The 23,058-nt window shown below is 39.9% G+C and overlaps 2 protein-coding genes across 2 annotated transcripts; both read left to right on the top strand.

Annotated features, from left to right (window-relative positions):
* Positions 1 to 10,347: 10,347 nt before the first annotated feature.
* On the top strand, positions 10,348 to 12,819 carry LOC133367315 (vomeronasal type-2 receptor 26-like). Its single transcript, XM_061591415.1, has 2 exons — positions 10,348 to 10,491; positions 11,944 to 12,819. Exons 1-2 carry the CDS (start codon positions 10,348 to 10,350, stop codon positions 12,817 to 12,819), a joined length of 1,020 nt encoding a protein of 339 aa, XP_061447399.1.
* Positions 12,820 to 15,561: 2,742 nt separating this feature from the next.
* Positions 15,562 to 17,062, top strand: LOC133367314 (vomeronasal type-2 receptor 26-like). Its single transcript, XM_061591414.1, has 2 exons — positions 15,562 to 15,670; positions 16,161 to 17,062. The coding sequence occupies exons 1-2, from the start codon at positions 15,598 to 15,600 to the stop codon at positions 17,060 to 17,062; spliced, it is 975 nt and encodes a 324-aa protein (XP_061447398.1). The 5' UTR covers positions 15,562 to 15,597.
* The last annotated feature ends 5,996 nt before the right edge of the window (positions 17,063 to 23,058 follow it).

The following is a 23,058-nucleotide window of genomic DNA, read 5'->3' as shown; positions in this document are numbered from 1 at the left end:
AACATCTGTTAATTAATTAAGTTGTTGCTTGCCTAATATAAAAGTTTCTCTAGGCAACTTACACACAAATAGTCAACAACAGGCATCAAAATATAAATAAATAAAATATGTTCAGATGTGGCCTAAGTCTCTTGGTGAAGGGAATTCTGAAGGTGAGGAGCAGCCACCAAGAATGCCTATCTTCACACTCAAAACTGGTATATGGATGGTGTTGTGAAATGGACTCAGATTTTATATTGCTGGTCAAAAACAAGAACAAAAAATTGGTTTGTCCTCCCACATATGTTGTATTGAACAAGAATGTGAAGTCCAATTGTTCCATGGTGAGTGGGGCTTGCATTCAGTACCTTTTAAGTTTGATGTTAAATGCAAGACCCAGTGGATTTGGTCCTGATCAGAGCTATCAAGCAAAATCAGTCCCTTCCAAATGTAGGGTTTGCAGTCAGTGCTGATCAAATGATTGGCACTGACTGCAAGCCTTGCTGGGACTGAGAGTTCCTGATATTAAGCACTCAAGCGCAGCTGATCCCTGCAGAAAACAGGGCTCTCAGTTTTCTCTGATCAGCTGATTGGTGCTGACTCCAAGCCCAGCTGGGATGAGTTTGGGAGCTGTAAGCCACACTTGCAAAGGAAAAAAAAAGAAAAGAATTAGAAACATACTTGGCCCACAGGGGATTTGAGAGTTCTGGATGTGGCTTCCTAGCCAGATCCTTTACCCTACCCCTGACATAAGAGAAGATAGTTCTTCAAGTAGCTTGGTCACAAACTGCTTAGTTAGGGAAAGAAAAGGAATTTGTTGAGTTCACTTTTGACAGCAGAACAATACAAATGATACAACGATCCCAATCATGCTTGTGGATTGGAATGCAACTCTCAGTCAGATTTATGCACTTCTTTGGATTTGGCAATGCATTTGTGCATACGAATGTTGCTGGTGGATGCATTTAGTAGTATAGAGAAGTGTGCACTATTGACAGTGTATAGCAGTTCATGCAGAACATACATACCATCATACACACACACACAGGCATTTGTTCTGACTTCATAGAAAGATTATTCATGAGTGTGCATTCCCAACATAGATCCATGCAGTGGTTTACTGGTGGGAAATTGGATTTTTTAGAAGACTTTGAGGTAATTCTTCTGCAGGAAACATGGTCTACTAAAAAATTGTACCTGGACGGCTGAACGTCAATTGATCTACCGGCTGAGCCCCCTGTCAGGAAAGGCAGACCTAAAGCAGGTTTGGGGATATTGTTCTCAACCTCCCTCCTCACAAAAACCAAAAACATAACCCATGAGGGAACCTGGCAATAGCTGCCCTAATGGACTTTACATCTACGTCCCTCCTGCTGATCAACATCTACATTCCTCCCTTTCCTTCCCAGAAAGATATGCACTCAGCCTGGGAGACTCTGGAACAAGATATAATGGACCTTGAGTCTCTATACCCCAGAGCCCATCTTATAATAATGGGAGATTTCAACACAAGGAGAGGCCCCAACAATACCACACTCTTTTCGTCTGGCCTTTGGGAGGCAACTGACACTGAAAATCTCACCTGTAAGCACAATTGGTCTTCTAAAGACCCTATGGTGAATTACGGAGGAATCTGTCTGACCCGAATGGTGGGCTGCTTTAATTTAATAATTTTGAATGGTCTTACCCCAACAGATAATAGAGCGGAATTTACTTATGTATCGGGTCAAGGAAGCAGTGTTGTGGATTATGTCCTGATCCCTCAATATTTGCTTAACAGGATTATCAACTTCACTGTGGGAGATAGACTAGGCAGCGACCACCTTCCGCTCTATCTCTCCATCATGCCCCCAGTGAAAGGCTACATCGATGCCAAATATAACTCTGAGGACAAAATACCTTCCCTTAAACATCAGAGAACCAAATGGTCTATAGGAGCCTCGAACAAGATCTCCTTCTTTCTTGACTCCCCTCAGGGGTTGGCCCTTAAAAATCAAATTGTGGATGCTACTGAACCTCTCCCCACCCTAAATGACTACTCTTTACTGATCTCTGCCCTAAGTTCAATTTTAAAAGCCAAATCGACATCTATTAGACCGCAAACCAAACAGGGCCTTCCCAGGTGGTTCGACAAAGCCTGTCTCGAAGCTAAGGAAAATTTGAGAAAGGTATACCATCAGTACAGGAAGGATAACTCCAACGCACTCACTCCAGAATATTATATCATCAAAAACCAATACAAACTTTTGATAACTGCCAAAAAGAGACAGGCAATCCAGGATGGATGGAAGGGCTTGATAAATGCTTCCAGAATTAAAAACTCTAAAATCTTTTGGTCCTTAGTTACTGATGCCTTAACATCTCCTAATCCTACCCCCTGCAACATTCCCTGGAACATCCGGGAGCAGTATTTTGCAGAGCTGTTTGAAGCCTCAAGTAACCACTTTTCAAACTGTGCTTCTATGGTGGACCCTGCTGCCCTTCCACCCTGGCCGTCTGTTGCACAGAATGAGATAAAATCTCTGATTAGCACCCTGAAACCCGGCAAGGCTCTGGGTCAGGACACTATCCCTCCGGAACTGCTGAAATCACATCAAGCCTGGTGGGCCCCCATCTTGGCTAGCCTATTTACCAAGATCAATAACTCTGGTCGCCTCCCCGTGGCCTGGCTCGAGGTCATTGTCATACCAATCTTCAAGAACTGAAATGCACTCTGCTGCTGTAAGCAGATGATGCCGCCCTTCTGTCCCTTTCCAAAATTGGTCTGAAACGGCTCTTCCGTGCTTTTATGTCCAATTGTACTACAAACTCCCTAACTATAAACTTTAATAAGACCAAAATCCTAGTCTTCTCTCGACGACCGTCAATGCCCGTTTGGACAATCAATGGTCGGAAGATATCCCAGGTCAGGCAATATAAATATCTCGGGGTCTTGTTTCACTTTTCTCCTTCTTGGTCTGCTCACATATGCTTTGCTGTTCAAACTGCCCAAAACACACTAAAAGCCATTCTCCGCTTTTTTTACACTAGGGGCGGGCAGTATATACCCGCTGCCATCCAGATTCTTAAATCTAAGATCTTTCCTCAACTTCTCTATGGTGTTCCACTTTGGGCCCAGAGTTTTGATCCTAAGGTTGAATCAATCTTATCAACCTTTTTAAGATCAATTTTTAGTGTACCTCAATGTGTCCCTGCCGCCTCCCGCCGCCTAGAGTCTGGACTGCCTTCACTTGAATCCCTTGCTGGGTCCTTATCCTTCAGATATTGGACTCAGTTAGCTTATGCAAACCACGCCTCAGGACATTTACATCTTCTCTGGAAGGACGTCTTTTCCAGCTCATGGTCAAAAACATTACCCCTCCAAATTGGCCACACTAGGCTTCTCAGTGACTTTCTATCCTCACTAGAGCCTGGACTAGCCAAACAGACCATTGAGACTTGGATCAAGGATGTCTATTTCCAAAGTTCAATGTCAGATGCTGCTAGAACCTGTTCCCTGACACACTCCGATTTAAATTTCACATTCCCAAACCCGGCCACTTACCTGGACACTTTGATTATTCCTAAATATCGTTTAGCCTTCTCTAGGGCTCATTTTAATTGTCTCTTTTCCTCACTCTTAGAAGGCCGTTTCCAGGGTATACCTTTTGAATCACGTCTATGCCCTTGTAGGAATGTAGATGTCGAATCACTGTCCCACATTTTCTTTGTTTGTTCCTACTATAACGCTGAACGCCTTAGGTACCTAAATCCTATTATAAAAAATTTCCCAGACAGGACAGCAGACCGATTACTGAAACATATGCTGGCTGGCACCGACAAGTTAACCACTCTATCTGTTGCTAAATTTGTCTCTGCCGCCCAAAGCATACGTAAGAAGATCTCTTTTAGTCGGTAATGTGTATTTTAACGTTGTACCAATTTGAGCTCTGTTAGCTCTATTTTATAACCTATGTTCCTTTTCTCTTTTTTACCCTTTGTTAAATCAATTGTATATCGGGTCTATGACCACATAATAAAATTTGATTGATTGATACTAGTGGGAAGGCTTTATAGCTTGGTTCTTTTTGCTCATGTTTTCATGAGTATGGCATAACCTTCCTTGTTTTGGTTATGAAAAATTTATAGATGACATAGAGGACTGGTGAATTTGACAGTGTCCTTCCCTGCTGGCTTTCTCTGAAAATACAGTAGGGTCCATCAGAATAAAACTATGCTAAAATCAAGAAAATGGCAAAATTTGGAGACAGGTGGGAACTGTTTCAGCTGATACAAGTAGGCAGAAAATGAATGGGTTTTCTCCAGCGTTATCCATATGTTCAGCACCCTTTCCCACCACCAATATGCTGTACCCGCCATCATGGAGGAGGAGGAGGCAGGAGAAAAGGGTGAAAGGACAGAGCAGCAGCTGTGGCAAAAGCCATAGAGGAGGAAGAACTGGGAGGCAAATATCCACTTAATTCTGACCCCCACAGTTGTAACTATAAGGATTTCTGTCCCACTCAAGCCTGCAGCCTATTGCTTACCCTGTGGTGTAGTACCTTCTCTTCCTGTTCCTCCTTCGCAGTCTGGATTTTCTGAGAGGTTTTTGCTACAGTAGATGATCTATTCTTCCACCCATGGAGGGGTCTTTCTCTCTTGCTTCTCCATGATGCCGAGGGTGAGATGAGGTGAGCAGGGCAGAGTTTAGGGGGCAAATCACATCCCTTGTCTTTGTTCTTATGTGCCTTCAGGTCGATTATGACTTATGGCGACCTCCAAGAGCATCTGTCATGAACTACCCTGTTAAGATCTTATAAGTTCAGGTCTGTGGCTTCCTTTATGGAATCAATCCATCTCTTGTTTGGCCTTCCTCTTTTTCTACTCCCTTCTGTTTTCCCAGGATTATTGTCTTTTCTACTGAATCATGTCTTCTCATGATGTGTCCAAAGTATGATAGCCTCAGTTTCATCATTTCAGCTTCTAGTGACAGTTCTGGTTTAGTTTGCTCTAACACCCAATTATTTGTCTTTTTCACAGTCCATGGGATGAGCAAAGTTCTCCTCCAACACCACATTTCAAATGAGTTGATTTTTCTCCTATCTGCTTTTTTCACTGTCCAACTTTCACAGAACCCAACCATTAAACATGATTTGATTACTTGTACAGCAAGTGGGCCTTCAGGGTTTCCCCAAGAGCCCTCCCCACAACACAGCATGAGCTTGAGCCATTTATTTATTTAAGAAGATAATACTGCTTAAGCAACAACAAAAAACTCTAAAAGGGTTAATATAAAACAGTACAAAATATTCAGTAAAAATTTCACTTACCATGACAGTGTGTTTTTTGGAACAGATAAGTTTTCTACATCCCAGAGGATAATTGTCAGGGAGAATTCAAACATCAGTACATACACACAAGGTTTTTTGCAGTTGGATATTTACTCCAATTCAATAAATAGTAATATGCATGTTGTTTTAAGTCTTTCACTATTTTTTAAAATTGTGATTTCCTTCTCTTCCCCATCAAGTAAATGACAGCTGAAATTTAAGTGATATGGGATAAGCCACCAAGGGACTAGAATTCCTATGCTAGAAACAGCCACAAGAAATGCTTATCTTCATACTAAGGGTGTGCCTTAGAGTCATACAAATCCTGAGCCCAATTGGACCAATTTGGAGAGATTTGCAAGTTATCCAACATGAAGCAAGCTCCCTCCCAAATTTCCCAAATGTTGCAGGCCACCCAAAGCCTTGTGAGTTTTTCATGGGGAAAAAATGAAACATTTATCCCAACCTTTACCATATCATGAATGCACCAAAGGGGAGAGAGGGAAGAGACAGAGCTAGGGGAGCAGTTTTGTGACTGATAGCTCTAGTTTCAAAACAGGGTGAATTATTTTACCAAGGCAGAAGAATCACAATGTTTTCTGGAGAGGAATGTTTAAGCAGAAAAAAACTTGTCCTTTTCTGTGCTGTGCTGTTACTTCAGAGCAGGAATGGATTGTGGTTGTGTTGGAGGTTTTCTTGTGCTAGATTTACATCTTATAGTTATATTCATCCTATTACTAACCAGTCCTTGTGCCTTAAAAACATAAGAGTACAGTTTTATTATTTTTATTATTTATTATTTTTTATTATTGTATCTTTTGAGTTTGTTCTCTGTTGTTTATGTCAGTTCCAATAACATTTTCTTAAAAAAGAAAAAGAAAAGCACTGCTGGCTCAGGCCAGTGGCCCAACTAGCCCATCATCCTGTTCTCACAAGTAGCCAATGAGATGTCTATGGGAATGTTGCAAGCATCAATTCCTAAAACCAAACCAACACCATCATTTCCTTAAACCTAATTCTCAGTTAGTATGGGGGATGGAAAATTCTGTCAATTTCAGTTCTTTCCGTTTCTAATTTTCCAGTCTTAGATGCAGACATTTCTGCAGCAATTTGCATTTTTTTTTAAAAAAGGATCCTTATGAAAATTTTCCAGCATTTTAGTGCAAATTTATCCTTATAGACACATTTTTGTAGGCAGTTTTGCAAGTAATTTCTCATCCTATAATGCATTTTTGTATGTTAGTTTCACTCATATATTCATTTTTATGTATATACATTTTGTAAACATTGTTTAGTTGGGGAACTGAATTATAAAATTTGAATAAGTGTAAATTTCTAAGGATTGTTGTGTTTCAGTAAGCATATTGTTTTGAACAGTGCAAATTTGATAGATTCAGCTTGAAATGTGAACTGAATCACATTTCTCACCCATCCCTAGTTAGTAGTCTTTTATTTATTCTTTCAGTAAGAGTTTTGTTGGCCAGTTCTGCAGAAATAGCTTAGGCTATCCTGATTACAAGTTAGAGTGATGTTATATTAAAATTAATAAATATAATGCTGTATATGCATACATATATACTTATTTCCTCTATAATATTATTGATGAAATACATAGGTGATTGAAACACCATTTATTTGGGATGCTTTTCTTGTTCTGGATCAATGTCATTGGCCATCAGTCTGGAAGAATATCAACAAGTGTATTTTACCTTACTGGAATTGAACAAAAGTTTGTAGACTTCTAGAGATAGCAATGGGAAACATTTCATTACACTGGAGATTTTCATTCGCGTTATGAAAATCTAGTCCAATTTGGAGTATTTTATTTTATTTCTTGAGCACCATGATCTTTTTGTGGCCTTCTTGTGGCTGTGGGACTTTTGCTGTCCCATTAAGGAGGACAAAAATAGAACATTTGTTGGGATGTAATAAACATGTTTTCAATGTCTCAGAGAATCTGTAATGCTGAGTAGCTTATTATCTTTCCTGTGATAGTGAAAATAACTATGATTATTTCTCCAGTTCCACAGAGAGTCCTAGTGCGTAGTAGCAAAACAACAAAGCAAGCCGGAAGCTTTTAATATCATCTGTATCATTCAAAGCAGAGACCTGAGAAACACAGGGCTTCATCAGCCTGATCACTAAAACCATATAGTCCTGGCTTCTGGCTTCTGAGTGGGTGACCATTCAAGTGAGACTGCACTGTTCAGAGGCATCCCAATGCCAATGTAGGAACAAGTTATTTGGTTTGTAGAAATGAGGTTTTCGTGCAATATGGTGGTCTTTGTGGTGTTGCTATTAATGCTGCTTCCTCAGGCTGTATGCAAAGTTCTTATTTCTAGATGTAATATTAGTCAACCTCTTCCTATTCAGCACAAGTATTACCAGCCTGGAGACCTCATAATTGGTGGCATTATTTCTCAGCTCTTCCACTTTTTAAGTCCAATCACCTTCACAAACCGCCCCTCTCCTGAACTCTTTGAAGACCACATGTAAGGAGTTGGGTTTTCTGAAACATAACATATATCTGTCCTCATAATATTCTATGGTGGGCCCATTTCGGGGCTTCATTGAATTCATGGGAAATAATTTGTTCTGTTGCTTTCTCTTTTACAATAGCTGTATGTACTACATTATCTTTATAATTAATGTTATTTTTATAATTACACTCTTTCTTCTCATTTGTTTCCATAACAACTGAGCATGAGATCTCTTGAAGTTGGTTTGTGTAAGGAATATCTGTTGCTTTTTAAGCATTTTCTGGACTTTCTGCATTGTATATTACTTTACCAATGCCATTCCTACTTTCTGTGGGGGCGTCTTTGCTTCTATCCCCCTTTTTTCAAGGAAGATGCAAGTGGTTTGATCCAAGGAGGAGGGAGGTTGTGTGACCTCTGATCCATTGGTGGAGGGGTGGCAAGCAAGGCTTTTAAGCTTGCTCCACCCTCTGATCTCTCTCTTTCTTTGCTTGTGGCTCCTGCCCTCCCACCATTTCAGTATGAGTTCAGCTAGTCTCTGTTTAGGGGCTGAGTAGGACTTGGGGGGGAGTGTGCTTAGCCTCCCCATTGGTTTGCCTACTCCATATTGCAGGGCTCGATTCAATTGGCTTCTTGAGTGGCGGGGCTGCTGCCAGTTGACATGGAGTTTGGGCAGGTGAGGAGGTTATAGGGTTAGTATGAGGTATACTGAGGCAGTTATGGGATTAGGGGCACCCTTTGGGGAACTCCCAGTGTTTAAGGCCTGGGGTGTACCTGGGGGGTGCCTCTGGGGGTCTATCTTGCACGCTCTGGTGAACACTGGTAAAACATGGCCCAGATGCACAGTGTGGGTGACCACCCAGGGCTCGTCTCACAAGGAGGGATGTATTTATCCACATCCTTGCTTGAGGGGCTGCAGCCTATGGCTGTTGACATGCCCAGGGGTCTTGGGGGAGGATGTTCTCCTGCCAGAGGTAGCTTTAGCCTCACCTGCCTGAACAGGTTTAATTTGGTTAATTTGGTTGATCTGGTCTGCAGGTTCTCCAAAATTTGTTATATTTTAATAAATATAACCTATTCCCAATCTTCATGTGTCAAGTCTTTCTTGGTAATGTGGGGGCAATGGCATTTGTACTAGTTATCAGTTTCACATCAGTGTATTTGGAATTGCTACTGTACAGACCACTAAAAGAATTGTCTTGAGGTTAAAGACCTTGTCACTCTTAGGCTAGATGGTGGTATTTCTTAAAGGTGTGCAAACAATCATATAAATCTTGAACAATGAGCCAAGATGTTGTGCCACAGAGGAATTTGGTGCTCCTGCAAGGTGAGACAAAATTCCTATGAGGCAGGAACAAGTCAAAGCAGAAACCCCTGAAGAGTTTTTTTGTGCTTCAGCAAACCAGACTTTAAAAAAGAAAAAAAACATGCACAGATAAGTTTGTGTGAAAAGCAAAACTATGTTAAGTGTTAATGCCAGGATGTGGGGGAAGGGGAAGAAGAAGAACCTTTCCAACATCCCTAGCTTAAGGACAACATCAGCATTAGGAATTAGGAGCACAGCATTTGCTAAGATGAACAGAGGAGAGGTTGGCAGGAGAGCTTTGATGTGACTAGTGGATCAAGCTTTTTAGTGCCCAACATGAAAGACTTAAGACCAATTTGTCTGCCATTTGGCAGGTTTCTTAACTAGGAGCTCTTCTCTCATGTACACCATTTTCATGCATATTGTTCATAAAACAATAATAGAAGTTAAGTAATTTGTATTTTACCTACCACCAAACTGTAAAAGAAACACACCACAAAACTAACTGGATATATTTGCCTGTTATTTAGTAGGCACAATTCAGTCTGGAGGGTCTAGCAAGACTGCAAATTACATCTAATTCTATTAAAAAGAAAAGATATAGCCTTTTTCAAAATTCCTAATAATGAACAGGAGGAATTGAGCAGATCCCTGAAACTGTAACTGTTGCTCTTTTGGGAAAACCAATGCATTTATCCTTCAAATATTTGCCAACATTAATGCCCTCAGAAAGGGTGACTTTGCCTGCAAATTTCATCCAGTTTCATCTTAAAAGTCCTCAGACCTATTTGGCTATAATTTGACAGGTTTCATCCAAATTTCATCCACTTAAGTCAAAAGGAAAAATGTTATAGCTTCTATAAAGAAATCAACAATAAATGAGAGGTTACAAATCATTTAAAGAAAACAGTAAACATAAGATAAAGCTACCAAAAGAGGGAAGTTGTTAGAAGTCGAAAGTCCAGGAAGTCCTTTCATGGAAGTCAAAAGTCCAGGGGTAAATGCCAGTACCATTCGCTCTTGGACCTTGGTCATATATTATAAGTTAGTGCAGAATGTTGAGTAATCAAGTATTAGTTTGAAATCTATAGCACATTTATTTCAAGGCAGCAATTTCTTTCATTTTAGAGTACTTACGCAGCACTACCAACACCTCCTGGCCATGCTTTTTGCTTTAAAAGAAATAAGTGAAAACACCCAGATCTTACCGAACATCAGTCTGGGGTCCCATGTCTATAACAGTGATTTTAATGCAAGGTCTGTATATCTTGCCTCCATGGAACTTCTCTCCACAAATGGCAAATTCTTCCCTAACTACAAGTGTGATTCCCGGGAAAATCTGATAGCAGTCATTGGGGGACCTAATTCTGATGTTGATCTCAACATGTCAATCATACTGTGTATCTACAAGATTCCTCAGGTAAGTTGTCCAAGCAAAGGTTGGGAACTTAGGAAGCCATATTCTCTCCTACCTTTTTCAATGTGGTATTTTTGGTATGGAGATTAAAAAGTGGGTTTGAAATAAATAGAAACACTTTCCATTCAACTTAAATATACAATTCTGTCAAAAAGAGAATGAAATACTTATGGTTGATTTTGAGTTGACTATCCCTTTATTTATGTACATAACCACTCATATGAAATTCGAGAAACTCTCTACATTCTTGCAGATTTTTGCAGCTCTATAAACTTCATATGTAGGGTATGATCTAAAGGAGTCAGCAACTAGTTCCTGATGGACCAAAAATTAATTTATTTTCCCACCACCACCAGTTTTTACATTTGAGGGGACTTTCAGAAACAACTTGTGAAACAGTATATTTGTTGGATATGGGCATCAGATGGAAAGAGAAACAGCTTAAGATTTTTTTTTTAAAAAAGAAATCACACAGAGCATCTAAAATAGCTCTTTGGAACTTGGCTGTACTTTAGTTATAGATGAAAAAAGAGGTAGCTTTCATTATGAAATTTCATAAAATATTTTGACTCATAAATCCATGTCATTTTAACTTCTAGACAAAACAAAACAAAAAACCCCAAAGGAATATAAATAAAGTTACAGAGAATAACCTGTTCCTAAACAAAAGCTGCGGACCAATGTTTTGGACCAGTGTATCATAAGCCAAGTTCAAAGCATTTGGCTGTCCACATCTTGATGAGCTTTTTGCTTCCAGTATGTTGGGAAGGGAGAAGTAGGACTGAGGAGATAGACAGGATATAAGCCCACTTCATTACCCTATCCAGACCCATTGGCCTCCCAGCTCCTGTCTCAGGAATACATCTATATCATTGTGTCTGAACTGGAACACTTGTAGAATTGCTGCCACAGGCTGCCCATGGAATAAGTAAATATTCTGCATTGATATATAAATGTAACATCCAGTAATGGTTGTTGGCTGATGGAGAGGGATCTTTCAGCACAGAAGGGAGGAAGGGCATTTTTTGTATCCTTCTTCCCCTCTGGAGCACCCCATGCCCCCTTATGTTCCACATGTTTGGGGCACTCTCTGGAACAGATTTTGGTTTGTGTGGTATACTGCAGTAGTGAGAGGAAACACCAGAAATGATATCCTTCCCTATTCTGCTGATAGATTCCCTTCAGACAGTGGACAGTCAGCACTGGATGGTCCCCAGTGTCTATGCCTATGTACATCTATCACATCTATAAAAATTGAGAATATGTTGAATCCTCCTGGTTCATAGTTATCCACTTGAGTAAGAAAATGAAATCTGGATTAGATTGATTTTGGAGGGAAGCATAATCATTTTTGATCACACTCATGACACACTCAAACACAGAAACTTGTTTTCTTTTGGAAATATTTATCTTGGAGATATCTATTTTCATTTCCTCTTTTAAAATGTTATTTAGCTCCCATATGGCTCTGCTGTTGTGATGGATGACAAAAACCAAGGAGTTTTCTTCCACCAGATGTTCCCAAATGTGGATCACCAATATAGGGGGATGCTGCAATTACTGCTTCATTTCAGCTGGACATGGATTGGAGTGCTTTATCTGGATGATGGCAATGGAAAGAGATTTCTGCAGAATGTGCTTCCAAAGTTTTTTCTGAATGGCATCTGCTTTGACTTCATAGAAAATATCCCAGAACCAACTTTTTCCAGTGGAGCCCATGCAATGGTGGAAGATGTTATTGAAACGTTAAAGGTTATTATGATTAGCACTGCCAATGCATTGATTGTACATGGTGAAATTCAGACCATGGTTTATGTGAGAACATCAATCTGCTTCTCAGCATATCTAAATATACCAATGAAAACAAAGGTCTGGATTATGACAGCCCAGATGGATTTCACGTCATCTTCCATTCCAATAAATTGTGATATAGAGTTCATCCATGGAGCTATATCATTTGCAATGAATTCAAAAGAGCTGCTGGGATTCCAGAAATTCCTTCAAATAAGAAATCCAACCTTGACCAAAGGAAATTACTTTATTAGAGCCTTCTGGGAACATGCATTTAACTGTTCATTCTCAAGCCCTGCGGTAGGCAACATAGCTAGGAAAATCTGCACTGGGGAGGAGAAGCTGGAGACTCTCCCTGCATCAGTTTTTGAAATGAGCATGACTGGCCACAGCTATAGTATTTACAATGCTGTCTATGCTGTGGCACATGCTCTACATGCCATTGATTTATTCAAATCCAAGCACAGAGGAAGGGCAAATGAAGGGAGATGGACATTTCTGAATCAACAACCATGGCAGGTAATGTCCTCAGTAGATTAATGCACGATAGTTCTCTACATCTGTAGATGAAACAACAGCTCTTAGACCAGCCTTTCCCAACTAGTGGGCCACCAGACGTTGTTGGACCACAATCCCCATCTTTCCTGAGCATTGGCAATGCTGGCTGGGGCTGATGGGAGTTGTAGTTCAAAAAAGTAACTTTTCCAAGCTCTGGGTCCAACATCAGCTGGTGGCCCACTAGCTGGGAAAGGCTGTCTTAGACTGTGTAGGAAACTGTCCTTTTAAAGTGCTTGGGCTGCTATAGCATCTATTTTACAGGAAATTCATATTACCAGTCTTGTAGCATTATTTCTTTGTGTGCACACATGTATAACTGTCCTTCATCAAAGGATTATTTTTCCCATCCCTCCTTTCTCTCTGTTCTTGGGCAAAAGTCAGGATGTGATGATGGATAGAAGGTTTAGCATGAGGGGAAATCCATGGATTCATCCTTTTTCACTGCAACAGGCCTATTAAAGATGAGTTCTCCAAGCTCTCTCTGGGCAATTGTAGCTAGGAAAGAATTATACAAGGAAAGTTAGAAAGCACTTGTATCTCTGGTCAGAGAGCAGTGGGGAAAATATAAGAGTGGAGTTACCTCTGCATGTTCACATTCTAGCCAGGGCAGAAGATTGGGGTGATTGGTCTTCATATTTTTAGTGCAACTGTTCCAGGCTGGTGCAGAAGAGTGGCCCATACTGGGACCTTCACCAGGAAGTTGGACAGCTTTGGATCCATCACTGGAAATTTCTCCAAATTTGGATCCATCCCCTCCTCTGTTTCCATAATGCCCTGCATCCACTCATCTAGTATTAAGCCCCACCAAACTCAATGGAACTTACTTCGGAGTACAAAGATATAGGATTGTGCAGTGTCATTCATCCATTACCATCCTATGAATGCAATGAGTAAAGAAGTGCGTGGTCTATTTTTCCTTCTTAAATTGAGCTTGATGTTCACCTTACCTTGCAGGCAGCTCATCATCTTAGTTTTCTTTTCCTAGTTCTGTTTATGGTGGTCTATGAAATGTCATGCTCATGGATTGGATTTGTTGTTATTGTAATAACAACAGGGATGGCTGGTGGCTCCATGTCAGTGGGGAAGTGGAATCATATCTGGGTTTTAATCTGAACTTTCAGGGAGCTATCCAAGGTCCTGACTCCTTGAAAGTCTGGACTAAAACCCAGAGCGGATTCATCTGTCCCACTGATATGGAGCCACCAGCCGTCACTGAACAACTTATTTACTTTTCTTTAATATTTAGACATTTTAATATTATTAGCCTGCTTAAAGCTTCTAAACAGTCCATTAACCATAGCCCTCCACTATGAAAGATTGCCATCATGCAGTCTTAACATACTATTGAATATTCTTTACATTGATATTTCTCTTTGTCTTTTCTTCTCCATTTGAGCTCCACCACCACCTGAGAAGTGTTTTGTTTAACAACAGTGCTGGGGAAAAGATTTCCTTTGATGAAAATGGGACATTAGCAGCTGGATTTGATATTATTAATTGGATCACATTCCCAAACCAATCCTTTCTTAGAGTCAAAATTGGAGAAATAGACCCATGGGCTCCCCCTAACAAAGTTTTCGCCATCTCCGAAGAAGGCATTGTATGGCCCAGGAATTTCTGCCAGGTTGGATTTCTGCTCATTTCAGGATGTAGCAATTCATTTTTTTTCCAATGCTGAAAATGTGGAATACTGTTTAGATACTGTTCCTTGTCAGCCTTATCAGGGTTCCTGATTGAAGAAGGTTTGTGTTTGTTCAGGCAAATACACTTAGAAGCCCCCTTCAGACTTTGCATTAAACATTTGAAGGTTGGCTGTGAAATATGGATGGAAGAGAAATTGGTCTTTCTTTGTATTTTAATGATAAATTAATTTGCACTCCATGAACCAATACACAAATTGAAGCACAATTATTCTTCAAAATGTCCTCTGAATTTTGTAATGCATTTCTCCAACCAAACAATATGTACAAAATGCATATTAGGAGGATGTGTACAAAAAAATGCACACGTTAGTGGAAATAACATTAAGCATGCATCTCATCAGCAATAATTGTTTGCAAAAATGTATATATCAGTCAGGTGTATATTAGGCAGTACTTTTTTGTGTGATGGTAATCACAGGTACAGAAAACTGGCACCTCTTTTTTTGGATCCCCATAGCAACCATTATGTGCCGGCATCCACAGCACCTTTATCAAGGTATGAGTACTGGCACCTCATCTTTTTTTTTTTATTAAAAATGCAAAAGAAATGTAGAAAACTGAATATGAGACATATTCATCCATCCCTGCAGTGATAATGGCCCCATCCTATCCTTCACATTTTTGCCCCTACTGAAGAGGGCTTGCAAAATAATGCTATCTCTGTTATTTGAATTAGATCAGATCCATTCAAACCATGAGTTTTATTGTAAGTTCTTACCTGGCTTTGTTTTGAAGTTACATTGCTTTGCAGTGTTTACTGCTTTAATCAAACTCATGGAGACTCCCTGTGTGATTTAGAATATTGGAAGAGCTCTTGGAGGGCAAGAGAGATTAGTGCTTTTCTGATCAAATGTTGGCTTTACACATGAATATAATGTCTGAAAAGGGTTTATGTCATTCAGGCATAAACAAGTTTCTTAAATGAATAATGACCCATGATATTCAAAGTCCCAAAATGTATTTTCTGAATGGTAAATGCTTTTCCTCCTTCAATTCCGGACAGGCACAGCCCCGTTCATTGTGTAATGACAATTGTCATCAGGGTTATAGGAGGGTCATGAAGGAAGGGTGGCCATTTTGCTGCTATGATTGTTTTCCTTGTCCAGAAGGGAAGATCTCAAACAAGTCAGGTACGATATGCATATAGACAGGTGTGTTGTTGTTTTTTTAAAAAAATCAGATATATGGTTGGTATCTGTAATATCCTCAAATTGTTCAATGTTCCATGGAGATAGATGGGTAGAAGAATTAATAATAATATAGTGACTGATTGCCAGTTATGGTATGTAGGACTTCATTGTGTGTACCACCAATATATTGCCCCCAAAACTGAGGTAAGACTAACTCCAAGTTTGTGACATGCCGGGAGAGAAGATAACTTCAATAATAGGATTAAAATGCCTGTTGTTTGAAGCTTCTTTTAATACCAGAGGTTTAAAGAACAATATTTCTCTGGACCATTCCAGGAGCTTCTGACAAATATTATTACATGATTTAGGCTGCAAACATAGATTTCAAAGGACTAGTCCTCATACAGGGCTTTTGAATATTTAGGAATGATTAGTGTATTGCCCAATACATGAGACTGCCATATATCGAAAACCATGTTTTCTTTTCCAGACATGGATGACTGTATGCAATGTCAAGAAGATCAATATCCAAACCATGGCCAGTATTTATGCTTTCCAAAAGAGATAAGCTTCTTGTCTTATGAAGAACCTTTGGGGATCACTTTGGCCATTTTTGCTCTTTTCTTCTCTTTCCTCACAGTTTTGGTGCTTGGAGTCTTCATTAAGCACAAGGACACTCCCCTCATCAAAGCTAACAACAGAAGCCTCACCTACACTCTCCTTGTCTCCCTCCTGCTCTGCTTTCTTTGTGTATTCCTGTTCATCGGCCAACCTGAAAAGATATCATGCCTCTTTCGCCAAACTGCTTTTGGCATCATCTTCTCAGCAGCTGTTTCTTGTGTGCTTGCCAAAACCATCACTGTGATTGTTGCTTTCATGGCTACCAAGTCTGGGTCCGGAATGCGGAAAAGGGTGGGGAAAAGACTGGCCATTTCTATTATCCTATCCTGCTCCCTTATTCAAACCAGTATTTGCACTGTGTGGCTGGCAATCTTTCCCCCATTCCCAGACTTTGGCATGCACTCAATGAATGCAGAAATTGTTCTAGAATGTAATGAAGGTTCAGATATCATGTTTTATAGTGTCTTGGGCTTCATGGGTGTCCTTGCCATTGTCAGCTTCACTGTGGCTTTCCTTGCCAAGAAGTTACCAAACAATTTTAATGAAGCCAAGTTTATTACCTTCAGTATGCTTTTGTTTTGCAGTGTTTGGCTGTCCTTTGTTCCCACCTACCAGAGCACTCAGGGGAAATACATGGTGGCTGTGGAGATCTTTTCTATCTTAGCATCCAGTGCTGGGTTATTGATTTGTATATTTTTCCCTAAATGCTACATCATTGTGTTGAGGCCTGAGTTGAACACCAGAGGGCAGCTGAGAAGGAGAAATGATTAAAGTTTCTAAATTGCTGTGTTGCTTATCCTGCTACAATAAATTGTCACTCTATTCCATTTTAAGGAACTGGATAGAGCCATGAACATTTTCTTCCACTGGGATAAAGTATTCAATCAGGAGAAATTCTAGCTGGATAAGGAGCTATATTTTCTGGTTTTGTGTCTATTCTCATACTAGAGCATAGTGTATAACCCAGATCAGGGTTATGCTTTTAAATTGCTTTTTAAAAATGTGGTTTTTAAATTTGTATATTTGTTTTTAATGTTTTTAATTTTTGTAAACTGCCCAGAGAGCTTCAGCTACGGGGTGGTATATAAATGCAATTAACAACAACAACAACAACAACAACAATGATGATGATGGTGGTGGTGGTGGTGGTGGTGGTGGTGGTGGTGGTGATGATGATGATGATATGCTTGACCATAAAATATCAACCCATGTCAGAAGCATGTGGTCACAGCTGGTGGCCCCAAATCCACAATATTTGTTTATTTCTATGTTGAGCATAGGAACAAAGGTAGGAACATAGGAAGCTACCTTATACTGAGTCAGACCATTGTTCTATCTAGTTCAGTATTGTCTGCACTGACTGACAGTAGCTCTCCAGGGTTTCAGGCAAGTGTCTCTCCCATCCAGCCCTGTAGTCAGCTTTCCTTGTTAGGTGGCATTGTTCTTGTTCCTGACCTTTAGATTTTCCTTCCTGTTTGACAAGCAATTGGAAACTAATTGTGGAAAGCAGGTTTTTTGGGGGGGGGTTACTTGTTGCTGGGTGGAATTTTTTGTACAGAGTGAGAAAGCCAGCAAATTGAGCTACTGGCCTAAACAGAGCTTCTCAGACTATGCAAGAAGTCTGAGAAAGCAATAAACAAACCCACCTGGGTGAGAAGCAGGGGTGTGAGACAGGGGTATAGAACAGGGGAATGGAGCATGCCACACTACACTTCCTTGGCCCTTCCATTGAGATGTCTTCCTGAAATATGTTCCAATAGATACGCCTGTATGTCTGAAGCATGTCTATCCAGCATAAGGCTCAAAACATAGGACATTGCAGAACCTTTTACAGGAGTCAAAACCAGTGTGTTGCTCTGAATATGTATAAACTTTTACCTTATCTCCCAATAAAGAACATACAACAAAGATTTGAAAAAAAGATTGGTTTCATACAAGGAACAAAAGATTCGTTTATTACAAGGTAAAGGGAAAGTGTAACATCAAGTTTACATGTGAAAATATGGGCATCATCTAACTAATATAACCACACACTAGACTTACAAGAATATAGAGCTTCACACACCCATTTGTATCTATTTTTTGTTCTCATACCTTTCACACATATGGATAATTGTGATTACACAAATAATCATTCCCATTAACAGTGAACTCAGAGAGTTGTGTGGCAACATGATTGGAGCAAAATAAGCCCTGTTTAGAAACAAGATGGGGGTAACAGTATCTTGACTGAGGCCCAAGTATGCTATAATACTAAACATGTTTTTTAACAAGGAAGATCCTTACACATTTTTATTTTTACTTTTCCATTTAACTCCATCACGTTCCAAGAAATGTTTCATTTAACAACAGTGCTGGGGAGAAGGTTTCATTTGAGCAAAATGGGGCATTTGTAGCTAGATTCAATATTATTAATTGGGTCACATTCCCAAACAAGTATTTCCTTATATTCAAAGTTGGAAAGATAGACCCAGAGGCTCCTGAGGCACTCACCACTTATGAGGAAGCCATTGTATGGCCGAACATGTGTTCCCAGGTAAGGATCCACACACATATTTAGATGCTTCCAATTATTTCCCCAAAGATGAAAAAGAGGTTTACTGTTCAGACTCTGAAATCAACTCTGCTTCTTTATCATGCCAATTAGGTAAGGCTAATTCAGCTCATGAGTATCTACTCTATGGAAGTACCCTAAGCTCCTGGAGAAGGATGGCTGGGAGGCTCTTGCATGATGATGTATATCACACCTTTCCTTCAAGGAGCTCAAGGTGGTGCACATGGTTCTCTTTCATTTCCATTTTATCCTCACAGCAACCCTGTGAGGTAGATTAGAGTCTGTGACTGGCCCAAACTCACCCAGCAAGCTTCTTAGCTGTGTTGGGATTTGATCCTCGCCTCCCAGGTCCTAGTCCAACACTCTAACCACTACACCAACTTGATAATTATTTTGTTGTACGCATAGACATTTATAGTCCAACACTCTAACCACTACACCAACTTGATAATTATTTTGTTGCACGCATAGACATTTATAGTCCAACACTCTAACCACTACACCAACTTGATAATTATTTTGTTGTACGCATAGACATTTATAGTCCAACACTCTAACCACTACACCAACTTGATAATTATTTTGTTGTACGCATAGACATTTATAGTATCAGCATGTGGTCTCTGCACTTGTTACATACAGTTTAATGCAACAAATAAAGCATGTAATACATAAACATGGTATAGGCAAGTCTGGAAGATAAGCACTGCTGAAGAACTTGCACAAGAAGTGAAATGAATGAGAGACGTAGTTAGAACAAGCAATGTTTATGCAACCGGGCACCCTTGTATTTCACACAGAAATCAACGTGACATTCAGTCATGCCCAGCGTCGACACCTTTGAAAATATGGAAATCATAAAAGTCAATTTGAGTCATCCCTGCAATGTTAATGCCAACTTTGTCCTCTATATGATTTTCTCCAGAAACTGCTTGGAAAAGAAAGGGAAATAGATATAGACATTAACTCTGTAACCAAGACTGTTAAAATAGAAACTTATGCACTATTGTAGTATAGCCCAAGTGTGATTTATAATTGCTTGTATTTTCATCATTTCTGTATCATTTGTTGAAATGTTTTATTCTTGCATATAAACCTTTTAAAAACAATAACACCCACATTGTTTAGCCATAAATTAAGCAGCAACTGAAAACAGCCACAACACTCAATTGGAGGCATATAGTGATGTCAAAACATTGAGGTCAGACCCACCATGGGGAAAAAGGCATGCAACAATTCTGGGGGCAACCACAGGCAAGGCTTTCTTGTCCACATCATTTTGGTGCAACTCTTAAAGCGATGCCACAATCACTCTTCCACCATTTGTACTCTGACAGTGATATGGCTTGAAAGGGAGTGTTTTGGAGCAGATTAGGTGAGGTCTTGGAATCTCTGGATTCAAAGCCCTCCTGTTCCCCCAGCATACACCTCAACAAGATAGAAAAACTATCCCATACATGGTAGAGTTTAAGTGGTGGGGATTCCTTTCCACTGATCCCCCTCCCCCGTCCCACAACCATTATAGGATTATTCTGTACATTTTAACTTGGCAATACTTTAAAGCTATTTTTATGCTAGTGCTGTGCTGCAATCTGTCTTCTACTACTTTCATGTTTTTCTTGCTTTGCAAAAGATGCTTCCAACTTTCTGCCTCGTTCTCAGGGCACTTTCTAGGGATGTTCATTAGAATTTTACTGGGTTCGGCTTTTGAGCTCCCTTTATCACTGTGAAGTGGCTGAGATTATCTTTCCAGCTGTCCATGGTTCCTCATCTGAAAAAGCCCCATGGTTTCTTCCCATGGACTTTGATTGGAGCGCAGACTTCCAAAAAGCTACAGAATGAAGACCACTGGTGAGATGATTTTTGTGTGTATTTTCTTCCCAGTAAATGTTCTCCAGCAGACTCCCTGGCTATGCATGCTTCCTGATCTGAAAAAATCCTCATGGGAGGAGTTATTTCATCTTGTCTTTCCATGGGATGTAATTGGTGTGCAAGCTCCTGAGAAATCAGTGATGAAATGATTTGTACAATGAGAAGGGACATTTGGAAGCACCTGCTGCCACTTCAGAACTAAGGAAAGCAAAACACAAACACTGCCCCCTACCTATGAGGATTTCACTAAAATTTCCTCTTCCCTTTGATAATGTTCAGATGCAATTTCTTTTCTCACTAATTGATGGAGAATAGTCAAAATAAACTGCAGGGGAAATTTTCAGCATGGTGCTAGTTTGTGTCTTTCAGTTATCAGCATTCTGGGTCTGTCTTCACAACACCAAAAATTCCAAATAAATATGGTGGACAATTGACAGCTCCAAGCCACAGCAAAAAACAAATTTAATAATACAGCTGAAGAAGATGATGAAAATAAAATACTGTATATCCAAAGACCGTTAAGGGATTGCATCGAAGACCAGACATTTCTGACAGCCTACACTTTATGATATTTGTTCTAGTTGATGAGACACTGATCAAAGCCATATTTTCCTGAAACATTTACCATAAGGCCAACCAAGGTGGAATTTCAAAGAATCCACTGCATAAAATGTGAAGTCCTAATAGCAGTTGTATTATGCCATGCTGGCATCAATCAAGTTCTTAATTGTAGCTCAAACTATATTATACAAACTATCTATGTATATTTTCTGAATGTTAAAAGATTCTACTCTTTCTTTCATCCATAGTCACATCCCATTTCTTTGTGTAATGACAATTGTCATTCAGGTTATAGGAAAGTCAAGAAGAAAGGGAAGCAATTTTGCTGCTTTGATTGCATTAAATGTCCAGAAGGGAAAAAATCTCCAACCAAAAGGGTAAAAGTTGTCACTTTTATTATTATCAACTATAATGTATAGAGAAATGTATCAACCTCGCTAGATCGTCACCTTGTAGTGGTGAGTGGGCTTGCATATTCCAATGAAACCTGTGAGCGATGCCGTCGGGAGTCATGTACTTCCAGCAGGGTCACCCATGGCGGTAAGGTCAAGGGAGAGGAACCAGACAAAAAACGATCCAAGCAAGTCCTCAACAGCAGAACAGGTGGAGGATAACAATGTGTACATTACAATGGCTATGAAGGCGGATGAAGGCTGCAGCAGCTAAAAGACTTCCAGTCATTGTGGTATCCCATGCCATTGGATCAAAGCCTTTTTCTGTCAAGATTGTGTGTTGATCGTCGTGCATCGCTCTCCCCACAAATTCATGCACAGGCGTCTTCCAAGCAAACTGGAAACCTATGTCCTCACTGTGGGAGGCTGTGTGGATCCAGAATTGGCCTCCACAGTCACTTATGGACCCACTGTTAAAGACCTTATCTTGGAAGACAATCTTACTTGTCCATGAGTGATCGCCAATGAAAAATAGAATAATGTATATATTGTACATACGTATAGGGCAGCCTTTCCCAACCAGTGTGCCTCCAGATGTTGTTGGACCACAACTCCCATCAGCCTCAGCCAGCATTGCCAATGGTCAGGAAAGATGGGAATTGTGGTCCAACAACATCTGGAGGCACACTGGTTGGGAAAGGCTGGTATAGGGTATAAAATCATCAAAGGTATTGGATGCGATCCAGAGAATGCATATAAGGATGTACAGGCATTCACTCAATGTGTATTTGAAAATTCATTTGTAGTTCAATTTGAGACGGACAAATCTGTCAATCTCAGTTTCTGAATATAAGTCTGCAATATAAACTTTGTGTGTGCTTTCCCCTAATTTTTATGCATTTTTTATTGGTTGGAAAAGTGAATTTTGGACGATAGATGTGCTTTGGTTCTTGTTTTGCTTTAAGAACTGCAAATAGGTAGAGTTGCATTCACAAGCAAAAAGAATACTCCCCATCCATAAGTTCAATTTTGTTAGTGATTCTGGATAAGAGGATACAGGTTGATATAACCATCAATATACTATAAGCATTGATCATAGAGACATTGCTCCCAGTTTGGACACAGAATTTAACCATTGTAGCTTCTAGCCATTGTTGCCTTATCCTCCATAAATTTGTATAATTCACTTTTAAAACTGGCCCCCATGTTACAGAGGCTTGACTCAGCCAGAGGTTGAGTATTCAGTGTTGCCTAAATGCTGTGGAATATTCTTTTGACAGTGATTCAGCAGGCATCCTTGCTTTTGTCTTTCAGGCATCTCTTGAAGACCTTTTTGTGCTGACAGGCCTATGCAGCTGTTTAAAATGTTTATTGAGCAGCCAGTCAAT

Source organism: Rhineura floridana, chromosome 11, assembly GCF_030035675.1.
Source record: "Rhineura floridana isolate rRhiFlo1 chromosome 11, rRhiFlo1.hap2, whole genome shotgun sequence".
Classification (NCBI taxonomy): Eukaryota; Metazoa; Chordata; class Lepidosauria; order Squamata; family Rhineuridae; genus Rhineura; species Rhineura floridana.
This window is presented reverse-complemented; position numbering and strand designations above follow the sequence as displayed.

Excerpts from the sequence above, each read along its gene's own strand:
- LOC133367315 (XM_061591415.1), top strand. The coding sequence starts at position 10,348 with ATGGAACTTCTCTCCACAAATGGCAAATTCTTCCCTAACTACAAGTGT. Across the intron at positions 10,492-11,943 it reads GTATCTACAAGATTCCTCAG|CTCCCATATGGCTCTGCTGT; the intron begins GTAAGTTGTCCA and ends AATGTTATTTAG.
- LOC133367314 (XM_061591414.1), top strand. The coding sequence starts at position 15,598 with ATGAAGGAAGGGTGGCCATTTTGCTGCTATGATTGTTTTCCTTGTCCA. Across the intron at positions 15,671-16,160 it reads GAAGATCTCAAACAAGTCAG|ACATGGATGACTGTATGCAA; the intron begins GTACGATATGCA and ends TTTCTTTTCCAG.